The 15,377-nt window shown below is 39.9% G+C and overlaps 1 protein-coding gene across 1 annotated transcript in view; it reads left to right on the top strand.

Moving 5' to 3' along the window:
* The window catches only part of EMB (embigin), a 49,424-nt gene continuing 36,455 nt past the window's right edge, over nt 2,409–15,377 (top strand). Inside the window, exons 1-2 of the mRNA XM_021076596.1 lie at nt 2,409–2,802; nt 15,038–15,127. Of these exons, the coding sequence (XP_020932255.1) occupies nt 2,424–2,802; nt 15,038–15,127 (469 nt within the window). The 5' untranslated portion in view covers nt 2,409–2,423. The remainder of the gene's footprint in view (nt 2,803–15,037; nt 15,128–15,377) is intronic.

Below are 15,377 nucleotides of genomic sequence, written 5' to 3'. Positions count from 1 at the left end.
AGGACAGTGTCAAAGCAGATATGGCCAAATTTAATCCACCATGGAGGGAAAGTCTGAGCTGGACCAGAAAGATCAGAAAAAGCTGTACATGGAAAGTAGCATATAAACTGGTTTTAAAGGATATGGACTATTTGAAAAAATGGGGGAGTTCCCATTATGGCTCAGTAGAAATGAATCTGGTATCCATGAGGACGAAGTTTCGATCCCTGGTCTCGCTCAGTGGGTTAAGATCTGGTGTGGCCGTGAGCTGTGGTATAGGTTGCAGATGCTGCTCAGATCTAACGTTGCTATGGCTGTGGTATAGGTCAGTGGCTACATCTCCGATTCAGTCCCTAGCCTGGGAACCTCCATATGCCATGGTACGGTCCTAAAAAAGACCAAAAAAAAAAAAGAAAGAAAGAAAAGAAAAGAAAATGGGCTAGGGATAAGGCTAAAAAATGTTAAATACATAAATATAAAAAAGTAGTAATGGGTAAAAGCCTTTCCAAATGTTTAGCAAAACAGGGATTATATTTCTTCCTCAATTAATTTTTTCTAACAACAAAACCAAAATGGGAATTAGCCTCAATATGGCAAGTGATTTTTTTTCCTGTTCATAAACATGTTGATTTACTGGAGAAGATGATTTTTCTTTAAAAGAGGTCAATTTATTTGGCGAGGTGAATTTGAGCTTAAGGACTTTATAGGACTAATTGGGGAAGGTCAGAGTTCACCTTGTTTTGAGAAGTGCTTACTGTTAAAACTCTCCTAAGGTATAGGGAAATGTTTGTAGTTAGTCTTGGGACGGGATGCAGGACAGCAAGAGGGGAGCGTGATTTAGCAACCAGTAATCAGGCAGTTTAGGTTTAGTGAGTCTGCTCAAGGTCCTAAGAGGGTCATGATGTAAAATGTTTAGTATTTCAGCGTCTCTCATAAGGCTTTGATCATAAAGCTTTAATCATTATTGCCATAATTATCTGACTGGGAGGTTTTCCTTAGACTTGTAGTTCATAGATAAATAGCTCTCTAGGGTGTGTATGTGTGTATGTGTGTACGTGTGTGCACGCATATGTATGCTCCTTGCAGTACTTGCATTGAACACAGTGCCTGGCACTTGGTAGATACTAAATATTGCTTAATGAATTGTATTACTCATGTTCTTTCAATACAAATTTAAATAATCTACATTTTCCCTCAAGTTTTGCCTATATAACATTAAACTAGAAACAGGAATATTTTCATAATACATAATTAAAATTAATCATTCCTTTCTGAGGTGATCATAGCTCTTGTTTAACACTTCAGTTTTCAAAATTTGTATCTAACATTTTCTTTCAATCTTTTTTGAACACTGATATATTTTGAATTTATGACTATCAAACCTGACATAGGACAAAGGAAGTGGGAACAAAGATCATGAGAAATGTTTACTCTAAAAGTAGCTTTTGGAGTTCCCACCTAGCTCAGTGGTTAAAAAAATCCGACTAGGAACCATGAGGTTGCAGGTTCCATCCCTGACCTCGCTCAGTGGGTTAAGGATCTGGTGTTGCAGTGAGCTGTGGTGTAGGTGGCAGATGCGGCTGGGATCCCCTGTTGCTGTGGCTCTGGTGTAGGCCGGCAGCTATAGCTCCGATTAGACCCCTAGCCTGGGAACCTCCATATGCTGCTGGTGCGGCCCTAGATAAAAAAGATAAAAAAATAAAAATATCTTTTAATGTGTTACTACATCCTGGAGAACCATCACATCTTACCACCCCTTTATGTTGTAATGTAGATTCTTCCTCCCCTCTCTGATAAGGCAAGTAACTTTCAGTTTTATTTTATTTGGTCGGGAACATTGAAAATTTCAAGTAAGTAAGGGATAGCATCATCTTAAACTGTCTTGGAGTCTGACTAAGGTCAACAGGCTTGTGCATTTTATATAGTACCTACTTTTCCACAGTTTTGTTTTTCAAGGTCTAGGTGGCTTCTCAAACACTGCTAGGCTAAGCAAACAAAAGAAGAAGAAAAACAACACCGTGGGGCCCTGGGATTCTGAAACCTTAATCTAGAAAGAACCAGTTGAGCCTTCAGAGACTTGAGCGGTTGTGTGTGCGCACGCAACAAGCGTACGGAACTGCTGGGCAGAGCAAAGACAGATTAGTGGAGGATGCTGGGCAGCTAGCTGGGTAGTTCCTTCTACCAGTGCAAATATAAGCCTCCTTATTTAACTAGGAATGGGCTGGCCTAGGGAAGCTGAAAAGTGTTCTCCATTCTCCCCTCTGTCCCACCAAAGTGAATAAGTGAACCTTACTTCAAATGAACTGTAAAGTGTAGCCTGCAGATATACCCTATAAATATGTACATAGTACCAGAGGAGATGGGCTAGGCGTCACCTGTCCAGCGTCTTTAGCAATCTCCCTCCCAATCTCCTTTAGCAACCCCGGGGGGCGGAGGGGACGGAGATGGGCGAGAACGCGGCAGGGTGCTGCCTGCTGCACATCCGGGCTTGCCTGCTGCGGGCTGCGCGCTGCATAATTGATGGAGGGCTGGGCGCAGTTCTGGGTCGGTCACCGGCGCTGCGAGTGTCTTGGGGTAGGAGGGCAGGACGGTCGGCCCCTCCCACTCCGCCTTTTCTCAAGTGTCCTGCTCCGACTCCTGGCAGCCGGCTAGTGTGCAGAGCGACTCCAGGCACCGACGGCGGTGCGCGAGGACCGCGCAGACCCGCGGGCGCCATGCGCTCTCTCCCTGGCCTGCGAGGGCCCCAGGCACCTTCCCTGCCGCTGCTCCTCCTGGGCCTCCTGGCCGCTGTGCGTCGGAGCTTGGAGGACGGCCATCCGTCAGGTGTGATGGTTGGAGGGCCAAGGAGTGGGCGGAGAACGCTGGAGAGGGGCGCGCGGGGATCGGGAAGCCGAGGAGCCGGTTTGCTGGCGACCGCGGGTGGGGAACCGTGGCTGCCTCTGCCCATTGGCCACGCTTGGGTTATCTAAACTGGACGGGAAACTGGTGCAGCTTGGAGCTCCTCCTCTCCAGGCAGTGCCTCTGGAATGAACAGCGCCCCGAGAAAACGGGGGCGTGGGTAGTGGGGCATTGTCTGGGTCTTCCTAGGAACAGGGCGCGAGGGTGGGGGCGGGAACTAAGCAGCGACTTGGCCTCTGCTTAAGTGGCAGGATTTCTGAAGGCCCGATTTCCCAAGGCCAGCTCCCTTCGTTTGAATCGATAGTGAGGATTAAATTTCACCTCCTTTCCTGGCAAGCTTTGAGGATGTTTTTTAGAGCTGACTTGAAATAACAAGACAACAACCAAACAAACAAAGCCCTGAGACTCCAGGCTAATGTGTATATATGTATCTTCCTTTAACCATGGTCTCTGAAAACAAAGAACATGTTTTGTTTTGGTTTCGATGGTAGTTTTGTTTAAGACACTCTGAACTAAGAGGGATTTATGGGCAAAACATTACCAAACCAACATCAGAATTGCCATTTTAGGTCCACTTCCTTATAATTACTTTTTATGATGAAAGTATTCTGTCTAATCTACTTACTAATGCAAGTTCCTGTGTTATAAATGTCCTAGTATCAGTGGCCCATTAGGATGATAGACTACCTCCCAAGGTGACAGATATTGCCCATCAGTAACTAAGAATGTTATCCTACACAAATTTTTAACTTTTCATAAGGATTAATTTTTAACCGTTCATAAGGATTAATTTTTATGAGTTTATAGCATATAGATTCTTATAAGATACTTTAAAGATGGAAAGATAGTCAAATAATAAGAATATTCATTTTTTAAACAAATGTTCTTTTAAAGGCTTAGCTGTTAACAACCTGAACAAAACATTTTGGTTCGCCTCAGTTTCTAAATTTCCTTTTCTCACCTTCTAGGCACCTTTCTCTTTTTCATTCATATCAATTATAAAGAATGGTCAAGGGCATTTTCTTCACCCTGAGGGTATCTCTGATTCAACTATGTTTCACATGACGATAGTGAAATTCTGATATCAGTGCATTCTAGGTGTGTCCTAGAACTCTGGTTCCCCACCTGGCTGTTGGAATTACTAGTGAGCATTAAAATTACTGATACCTGGATACTATAGTCAAAAACTGATTCACTTGGCCTGGGATTCAGCCTGGACATGAGGAGTTTTATTAAAAGCTCCCATGTAATTTTAATCATGTGATCCTAAGTAGGTTGAAAATCACTGCTTTAAAATGATACAGCCTAGAGAGCGCACTGTTGGGTAGGTATTTATTTTGTTGGTATCACAGAGTCAGATTTAAATTGACACTTAGAGCGGGCTTCTCAAGGGGAAAAAAACGTAGGAAACAAATGAAAGTGGAATGAATTAACAAAGTTGTACTTAAATAGAATGATGTATGTATGGAGTGTAAGTCCTGTCCTTTTAGCTCCACGTAAGCTAAATTTATGGAATAATGTGACATATTAAAAGCATGACGTTAGCATCTCATTTTACGGCAGGATTAAAACTTGTGAGGCAATCTCATCTCATTTTATAGATGCTGTATTGATCTATGAATGTTTTTTTTTTTGTTTTTTTGTTTTTTTAGTGCCACACCTGTGGCATATGGAGGTTCCCAGGCTAGGGATTGAATCCAAGCTACAGCCACAGCAACTCCAGATCCGAGCCATGTCTGCAACCTACACTACAGCTCACGGCAATGCTGGATCCTTAACCCACTGAGTGAGGCCAGGGAACGAGCCTGCATCCTCATGGCTACTAGTCGGATTTGTTTCTGCTGGGCCACCACGGGGACTCCATGATCTATGAAGATTCATTTTCCTCTTTGCTAAAGACCATTGTGAAGTGTACTGGCTATTTTTTCACTTGGTGCTTTTGAACTACTTGGAGATATGTGTTCTATAAGGATTTGGGCCAAATTTTAATAATAAAAATGGTTATCCTATTTTATTGTAAATTTATCATATTTACCATGTAAAAACTGTGTGCCAGGCATTGCACTATGTAGTTTATAGCCCTGCGGTTAACTTTTATTATTCCTGACTTTCATATGAGGAAATTGGAATTTAGGGAGGCTAAATAATCTGTCAAGTACACATGATTAATTAAGCAGTGGAGCAGGAAATTTAGCATTTTTCAGTCTGGCCCCAGATCTGACCCAATACTCATTTGTCTCTCAGAGATACTTGGGAATGTGTATGAAAGTTTGGAATCATGACAGAGAACAGAGTGAGTGGATACAAATGCTTAATTTGGGCTAAAGTGCACACTGGCTCAGTCTCAGTTCTGGAATGAAGTTAGGCACAAGGACTCACCTTAACTCTTTTAGGCTGTTTTAATTAAATAAGATAAGTAAAATATCTTTATGAATGAGAAATATTACATAAATAGGAATAAACACCATTATTATTACTCTGAAGGGGGAACAAATTGAAGGAATGGGTCATGCTTATCACTTGAAAAATGTCTGCAGTGGAGCCATTTGAATGATCATTTTTAACTTTTAGAGGATATTGCTTATATGTTCCCTTCATCAATCCCCTGTTTTTTTAAAGACTCCCCCCAACCCACATAGTAACTGCCCACTAATAAATATTTGTTGGAACAAATATTATTAGAGTACCCACATGTGTCTGACATTGCTAATCTCTAAGTAGAAAACTTCAGCAGTTTTTAAAGAAACAGATTAAATATAAGCCTATCTTTAATAGGGTTGTATCTGATGCATCAAAATTTTGACCCTAAATTATAACATTTAAAATTACATTATATATACATTTGTTAAGAATTGTCTCTTCCTGGTCTTCATCCCTACCTCTAACCCGTCTCCTTCCCTTCCTTCTGGGAATGGGTTCTATAGCATTAGGTGGGGAAATGCAGAGGCATCCCCCAGCCCCACCCCAATGAAGGGACCCAAAGAGCTCAGATCAGGAATTAGAAAGTGAGCCCAGTCAGGATGGCATCCAGGTAGGAGGGCAGCCCTGTGTAGAGTGTTACAGCCTAAGCATAAGAAGTGGGCCTTCCCGCAGAAGGGCGGCCTGGCACCAGGCCTCAGAGCTTCCCAGGGGGCTAAGAGCTTCTCTGCTGCAGTGACATGCAGTGTCTGATCCTGAGCACAGGATGAAGGTAAAGCATGCAGGAGACAGTGCAGGATGTTGGAACCTGAGTAGGTCAGGAAGACATCTCTTTGGGGCCAAGAGTGGCAGCTGCATTGGGAGATGAGTAATATGAGGAGGGATTGATCAAATAAACTAGTAAGGATAATAGAACCTAGGTTTTTCTCTAGAGAAGGGAACAGAGGAACAGGGCAAACTAAAATGAACCTAATGGTGTTGGACTGAAATTGGTAGTATTAATGTAAATTCATGACTTTAAATATTTGCCTATCTATCTTATGTCTGTATATATATCTATATAAGTAGATACATAGATATAAACATGTATATGTTTGAATATCTGTTATATATATATGTCATATATATTTATAAGTGCCCCTTGAACAACACAAGAGTTAATTTACGTATAATTTATAGTTAGCCCTCTTAGTGTGGTCCCTTTGTATCCAAGGATTTAACCCACTCTGTACTGTGTAGTAATGTAGTATTTACTATTGAAAAAAATCCACAAACAAGTGGACCTTTGAAGTTCAAACTCCCATTTTTCAAGAGCCTACTGTATATATGTATGTATATTATACCCATCTATATGTATATGTTGCATATGTGTGTATGAATATGCATGCATGTATTCTTAGATCTGTCCACTGAGATGGAGCAATCATTTCCCAATAGTGATGGGCATACTTAGAACCCAAATCTTGATTCTAAATATATTTTTTTACTAATAATTAAGACTTGTAGAAATGGCTGATTTCAGGACTGGAGCAGCAAAAGGATAAGATAAGCCTGGAACACCTTGTACCAGAAAACAATGAAGTAGTCAAAGAATGTTGGGTGATATCAAAGGGATATAGAAGCCAGAGTGAAGGGGCTCCCACTGGAAAAATATGGGATAAATTGGGTATCAAAGTGAATAATAATATGAATGGACTAGTATCCATATCCACTGCACACTGTCCATTGAATTATATAGGTATTCATGAATACGTACTGAACTAAATTAATTAAATGAATTTAAAGTTTGATGAGGCACAAAATATCATGTACTTTCAAAGTAACTTCCCACATAATTGGCACTGATGTAAAGGGAAAAAAGAGTAAGTTTAAGTGGAGAAGCCTAGCAGGCACCACTTTAATCAAATGATCAAAGTGAAAATCATCAGTAAAGAGAGAAATAAAAATTGTGTGTTATCTGACAGGATGCAGTGAGAAGAACACAACATCATTTCTGTAATACTCCTGCCAAAGATGTCTACTCTGAATCTAATCGTTATACAACATATATCCTGAAACTGTCATAAATGTCAAGGACAAAAGCTGTTCAGAGTGAAGGAGAGTAGAGGGACATGGCAGCTCCTGGAAGCATGTGATCCTGAGCTGAAACTGGCTAAAAAGTACACTATACAGACTTTTGTTGAACTTAGATAAAGTGTAGGATGGTAGTGCATAAATGCTAATGCAGTTGTGGGGGTGATGTGGGTATGTCCTTTGTAGGAAATATACTGTAATGTTTCCAAGGTTGAACAGTCATTAAGTCAGCAGCTTATTTTCCAGTGGTTCAGGGAAAATACTCTTTATTTTGTACTTGAGACTTTTCTGTTAGTTTGAGATTGCTTGAAAAGCAACAAAGAATTTCAACTGTGAGAAAAAACTTGCGTTAACACAGACAAACCACAGGGATAGTTGAGAAACGATCATCAGTTTGTTAGGTACTATTTTCCAAAGGGTATTTGTCTTCAAACAGAGACAGGTTATAAGTGTCGAAGCTGTTTGTCCTAGATTATAATCTTTGCAAGTTACTTTTAAAGAGCTGGCCTCACATATTTCACAATATTAGGTGAGCCTTAGAAATAATCAACTTAGGACACACACATTGACGTAGAAGAAAAAAACCTCACAATGTTTTATTAAAAATAGACTTGCTACTCCTAGTAAAACATAATCACTATTCATGAATAAACATCCCAAATAATATATTGTTAGTATAGAAATAATAGATGTTATTTTTAAAAAGTGTTTCCTTTTTAATTGAAAATAACACTTTTCTGACATTTAAAAAGTTGTGGTTATATCATTACTAATGTATCCCTACTCCCAAGGTAGAATCCTTTTACCATAGCCATATAACTACATAGTTCTGAGATCCTGAAAGGGAATTTAAATGTTTCATCTGATTGATCTTGAAGCCCAGAGTGCTTCTGTGATTTAGCCAAGAGCCTGGGGCTAGCTAATATCTGTAACTGGTTTCCTGGTTTGCATTTTAAAACTCCGCCCACCCTACTTGATGCCTCTTCCAAAAAGATCCTCAAAATAGGCCCCAGGCAGGAGGGTGTGGTTGACAAAGAAGGGCTGCAAGAAACGTTCATGCTCTTAAATATCTGCACTTAAGCTATACGAAACAGGACCTCAGGGCCGCAGGGACATTTGAAGATTTTTAAAAAACATCCTGTACAGGGTTGAAGATGTACCTGTTTTGAAATCAGGGTTTCTCAACCTTGGCATTACTAACATTTGGGGCTGGATAACTCTCTGTTGTGGGGGGATATCCTGTAGAATGATTAGCAGCATTGCTGGCCTCTACCTTTGTAGTGGGTGAGTTGTGTCCCCCCAAAAAATATGTTCAAGTCCTGACCCTTGGTACCTTTGAAATTGACCATATTTGAGAGTTGGGTCTTTGCAGAGGTACTCAAGGTAAAACGAGGTCATACTAGATTAGGACAGACCCTTAATCCAGTGATTGTGGTCTTTATGAGAGAAGGAAGAGGGAGGTTTGGATATAGAGACCCAGACACACAGAGGGAAGATGGCCACTTAAAGATGGAGCCAGAGGTTAGAGTGATAAAGCTGCAAGCCAGGGCATGCCAAGGATTGCTGGCAACCTCCAGAAGCTAGGAAGAGGCAAGGAAGAATTCTTACCTAGCATCTTTAGCGGGAGCAAGGCCCTCCAGCTTGATTTCAGGCTTCTAGCCTCTAGAACTATGAGAGAATAAACTTCACTTGTTTTAAATCAGCATATTTGTGGTAATTTGATAGAGCAACCCTTGGAAACTAATATACTCTACTAGACAGAAGTAGTAACCTCCAAGATGTGACAACCTGAATGTCTCCAGACATTGCTAAATGTCCCCTGGTGGTGGTGATGGCGTGGGGGTAAAACCACCCCTAGTTAAGAGCCACTGAACAAAATACAAGTCTTATCAAAGAGTGGATGAAACATTTAAAAAAAAAAAAAAATCCAGTCTCTAGAAAGAGCAGAAATCCTAGTCAAACCTTTGGGTTTTTATATTTTTAAGAGTTTTATTTGGTATAAGTTTCAATGTTAAAATATTTTAATGACCCATGTAGAGATAGTCTGAAACATGCGTTTCCCCAATGTCCCTCAAAATATATTTTCTTGTGAAAATCATATTTTGAAGGAAAGTTCAATTTGTATTTCTATATGACTAAGTTTTAAAAATAGTTTTATAAGGCTGTGTACAAATGCACGTTGTTTTTGTCATTAGGTTTTTTAATTGTTCTTTTCTTTTTTTTTTAAACTAGTCTAAAAATGGCCTTTTTGTCCAGCAGTTCCCATACTATGTAAAAAAAAAAAAAAAGAAAAAAAGAAAAATACATATATATATGTGAGTTCTCTCTATCTGGACTGCTGCCTGTCCCTGACATAGAAAGTCTGACTTATAAATGTTCCCATCAGGAATTTATTTTCTTGCCAAAACTCCTCTCCTCTTCTCTTTTCTTTTCTTGACAAATTCTCTCTGGGGTTTAGGAATCAAGGTGGCCTTATTTCCCAGCTCTTTGTTTTACTACTGCAGTTATGAACAGGGGATAGGACTACTATATTTCTAGAACCCAGAAGTAGAACTCTAAATGGACCAAGCAGAACCCTGCAGGCAACTATAATGGTCAGCAAGGAGATGCTACAGACCCATGTTGACATCTTCTACTTTAAGAAGATGATGTCCTGTGTCAGTGTGGAGAGGTTACAGAAGACTAACATTTTCCATAGTTCCATAGAAATGGAATGATGTTCTGACAAGGAGGGATTTGTTAGCAGCTTTTGGCTACAAAGAGCTCTTTGAAAGAAAGAGATCTCTGCAGGAGGTACCCTTTTGTCTGCCATTAACCTCAAACCAGGTACCCTCATGCTCATCTCGGCCCTAGCACACCTTTCAAATCTTTTGATGTCTGGCCCTAGCACACCTTTCAAATCTTTTGATCGCAAAATACCTTGCCTAACCTGTTGGTTCTTTCCATAGATCAAAGAAGTAGAAATGAAGAATAAGTAATTAGCAGATGACCAGATCTTTTCCCTAACTTCCCCTTCAGTAATTTCGCAAACTGTGTGAACGAGATAGCATCTCAAGAAAGGTCGTGAGGAGTTGACAAGCCTGCATATGAGCCTGCGCACAGTGAGGGATGGCCACAACTCTGACCACCCCCCATCTCAATGATTAACTAAGATGATGTCCCTCTTTCCCTTTAAAACACTTTCATGGCTCAGCAGAATCTTTGGGACGCTGTTTTTGGGGAACACTAAATCCACCAAATCCCCAGACTGCCAAAATTCTGATTAAAAGCAACTTTCTACCAACTTTTATGAGTAGAGATTTTCAAGGAGTGATTTGGTAACATAAATGCATTATTTATAAGCAATATTGGTAATCAGATATTTTAATGCTGTAGTTCAACTATATCATGGCTTAAGTGGCTTCGCAATTTGGCATGGGATCTCATGATTATATATAGTACTGCTTCCATGGGGAAATGTATTTTGACTTCCAGAACTCTATTTTATAAATAATATACATTATCCATTCCCAGGTTATTGTGTTTCTGTAACTGGGTTACACATAATGCTACATATCAGAACACTAAAATTAAAATAATTTTAATTATACAAGTTGATAGCAATCAATACATTGGATGAGAGAGAAAGACAGGGAATGGTATTCACCCTATTAATAGCTTTTTCTTACACCTTTCTCTAAATGATGTCCATATCCTTCCAAGAATTTAAAATATAATAAGAGATTTTTGGGGAGGTTTAGAGAAAATGCTTATTCTTAAACAGAGGTAGAGTTGAACTTATTTTCTGACATAAGTAAAAGCAAATCTTAAAACCCAGTGCAGTTTTCTCATGTTGCTTATCCTCTTTTTTTCTTCCCATTTACTTCAGTTAAATAGGGCCCCAAAGTTAAATATGTGAAAATCCTACCTTAATATTAAGGTGAGGAGTTCCCCTTGTGGCTCAGTGACTAGTATCCATGAGGATGCAGGTTCAATCCCTGGCCTCGCTCAGTGGCTTAAGGACCCACTTGCGAGGGTTGCCATGAGCTGTGGTGTAGGTCTCAGAGATGGCTTGGATCCTGTGTTGCTGTGGCCGTGGCATAGGTCGGCAGTTGCCGTTCTGATTCAACCCCTAGCCTGGGAACTCCCATATGCTGCAGGTGTAGCCCTAAAAAGCTAACAAACAAATAAACAAAAAATTGAGGCAAAATTTTAGCATGTTTATTTCATTTAAAATGTTAATAACATAAATTATAAACCTTTCTAGCAATGTCTACTTGAAAATGAAATTGGTGAAAGATACCTCAATAGAGACCATTTTGATATTTCACATGAAAAAATAATAGGTGAAAATCAGAATGTTACTCAGTTATTTGATGCAGCACCCTCATGCCCAATCTCCCAGTGAAGGGAGAAAAATCTTTGAATCTCTGGCACAAGTATTAGAAGCTACAGTTTTATGTTGGTGTTGTGGCCACCGTCTGTAAAGGAACGCTGAGTGGAACCTCTCAAGCAGTGATTAAGAGAGGAGTGAGTATGATAACTAGAGGAAGGCATATTATGATCTTGGCACCATCACTCAGTATTACCCAGCCTCCTGATCCCCCCTTCTTTTTCTATTAAATGAAACTCCAAGTCACGAGTCAGGGGCAGAACTTGGATCAGGATACAGACTCCTGCCTCTCCATTTTGTACTTCTTTTTGTGACTCAACTTAATCCTTTCAGGGAAGTATCCAAACCACATCTGCCTGAGTCTCCTGCCAATTTCCTTTAAACACCAACGTCAGCTGAGTCAGCCTCCTGCCAGCTGTCCTCCTACTGAATGCAATAAGGTTTACATTCTCACTTTTTTGATTAAAAAAATATCTTGGCTAAACAAAGATATATACTATTCTAACACCTCCTGCAGAATGCCCTGCTCTTGAGGCTTGGTTTTTCCTTTTCCTCCTATTCTTTCAACTTTCATAAGCTTAGATTTGGCCAAAGTTAAGGCTCGTCCCTTTTCTCTCCTTGTTCTAATGTAGGTCCCAGGTGGGCCCACCATACACATCCTGATGATGCAAAATGAGAAAATAACCCCATCCTTAGAGCTCATCTCCTTGGCATTATCTCCATCTCTATTCCACCTCCAGAGTCCCCCAGAAGATGTAGCTCCTACTCTGTAGCTCACATGCCAACTTGTATACAATACACAGGCTAGTTATAGTCAATACTATGAATGGGTGCTACTCTGAAATTTTAATTATTCTCAGTCACAGATTGTGGGCCTAAACCGATATTATTATGATCTATATAGCTCTCCAGCTACATAGTTTACTTAGATTCATCTTCCTTTTCAGCATCCTTATTTAAGTAAAATAAGCACAAGAATGATGGCATTTTTTCCAGCTTATGTCACATGTACTACCATGGATACTGTACATAATAATAATAAAAATGATAATAACAATAACAATAATAAAAATGTGAGACCATTTCAAAAGGGTTATGGGCCTGTTTCAGGAATAAAGAGTGTGGTGAATTTTGACAGAATTTTGCTTTGCAGTAGGCTAGGCCAAGAAAAAGGTCTCCCTAGCAAAGGAAGCAAAGATATCAAAGTTTATGTTTGCAGCCTTCACAGACCAGGTTATATCGTAGAACAGTTCCTTGTTTCCCATCTGCACCTTCCGGCTTTCTGTCCAGAAGTGAACAGCATCTGCCTTGATCTTCCCGAGGTATTTTCTCTTTAATACAACCTCTAAGTGAGCTATGCCCAATAATTAAAAAAAAAAAAGATTTCATGCTGACGGGAAACTTTTTGGCAGTGGTGTGTGTGGGTGTGTGTGTGTGTGTGTGTTTGAGAGAGAGAGAATGTGAATGAATGGAATGAATGAATGAATATCAGGTGTAGGTAAAGGAGAAGTTTTGTATTCCCGAAAGCCCAGTGAGAAACTCAGGGCATATTTTCCTAAATAATCATTGTCAGAGGTAATGTGATTTAGGTATGTTACTCTTTAAAGGATTATTTTATGGGAAAATACATCCTGCTTTCCACAACGGAATTACAAGGGATCAAAACTTTGAAACATGGCTTACTGGAGAGCTAGGTTCTGTGAGGTAGATTGTTTATTAGGCAATATTGTGAGGTGAATGTAACAACCACTACACTATGGAAACACCTAATGAGGCAATATTGTAAGAGCTGTGTATAAGCTGAAGCAACAAAAGTGATCGCTTGCTTTGATAACATTTTTCACACATATAAGGAAAGAACTAGAAATCTAACCTTACACTAAGAATAATTTTCTGAGCAGAGTATTAAAAATCTGGAATAAAAACAGGCCCAGGTTTAACTTAAATTCAAAGAAAAGTTTTAAGAATGCAGCCAAAGTTTACAATAACAAACCTTCCTCCTTCTCTGACTTGATTAGGGTAGTATTCATGGCAGGTAAAGGCTGTGCCCAAAAGTCAAAGAAAGAGTAGCTAGTGTGGGAAAAAAAAAAAAAAAGAAAGAAAAAAAAGAATCTTTGAGGAGAGTAGGACAGGTGGAAATGGAAACCGTGTTTCTTTGATCAAAGTTTTCAAAAGAAGAGGTAAGTGACAGAGGAAAACCCTAAGTCAGTTTGGTATGGGGCCTACTAGACTGTCACCATAGCTGGAAGGCAAAGAGCAGCACAGACTCTCACTGTATCCATTTCATCCTTTCTGTCCTCTAGTGCCTGGCACTTGCTCTCTCTCTTCATCCTTTTTTATGCCCTTTGTTATGGTCTCTCTGTCCCTTTTGTCTTCTCATCTTCTCTCAGATGCTCTATGTCTTTTTTTTTTTTTTTTTTTTTTTTTGGTCTGGCACTCTTACCTGCTTTCTCAGTGTCTTCATGTATGTTTTATAAAGAAACGACAAATTGTAGGATACAAAAAGGAAAGGTGGAGTTCCCGTCATGGCACAGTGGTTAACGAATCCGACTAGGAACCATGAGGTTGTGGATTCGGTCCCTGTCCTTGCTCAGTGGGTTAACGATCCGTCGTTGCCATGAGCTGTGGTGTAGGTTGCAGATGCGGCTCAGATCCCGCGTTGCTGTGGCTCTGGCCTAGGCTGGTGGCTACAGCTCTGATTCAACCCCTAGCCTGGGAACCTCCATATGCCGCGGGAGCGGCCCAAGAAATAGCAAAAAAGACAAAAAAAAAAAAAAAAGGAAAGGTGTTTTTTTGGAGTTCCCCTTGTGGCTCAGGGGTAACAAACCCAAATAATATCCATGAGGATGTGGGTTCCATCCCTGGCTTTGCTTAGTGGGTTAAGGACCCAGCATTGCTCTGGCTGTGGTGTAGGTCAGCAGCTGCAGCTCTGATTCAATCCCTGTCTAGCCTGGGAACTTCCATATGCTACAGATACAGCCCTAAAAAGACCAAAAAAAAAAAAAAAAAAAAAAAAAGTAAAGTTTTTTGTTTTTGTTTTTTTTTTTACGCCACTTGATGTAAATCCGTGGGGGTTTTTCAGTAAAAAAAGAACACAAAAGAATTGGAAATTTTGTTGTATTTAAGAGCTCTGTATATTTCTGCATGTCTGTGGAACATGAAAGACTTAGTTGATCAGAGCTTCCTGAAGACATTGTTTTTCATGAATAGTTTATTAATACCATTTTGGCTGCTGTGAACTAGTTTTTAGACAGTCATTTGATAATAACTGGTAATCACATGTTCTTTTTCTTATAGCTTCACCTTTTACAAGTCCACCTATTCAGGAAGAAATGATGACAAAATACTCGAACCTTTCCCTGGAGAGTCATAACATATCCCTGACTGGTAAATGTATCATGTTTCAAATAATATAATGTCCAAATAATTTTTTATTTTTAATTAAGCCATTGTATTTTGCCTCATAAAGTACTAATCCTTGATCAGAGTCTGGTGGGAGAAACACACCAGTATCTCACGCAGTTATAGTACGGTGTGATGGGAGTCTAATGTGATGAGGACAATGTGCTCTGTGTGCAGGGAAGAGGCAGCTGGTCCAGGCATGGGAGGGTTAAGAAAGGCTCTCCAGAAGGACACC

This window comes from Sus scrofa, chromosome 16 (assembly GCF_000003025.6).
Source record: "Sus scrofa isolate TJ Tabasco breed Duroc chromosome 16, Sscrofa11.1, whole genome shotgun sequence".
NCBI classification, from domain to species: Eukaryota; Metazoa; Chordata; class Mammalia; order Artiodactyla; family Suidae; genus Sus; species Sus scrofa.
Note: the sequence above shows the minus strand (reverse complement) of the source record. Positions and strands in the feature narration are given on the sequence as shown.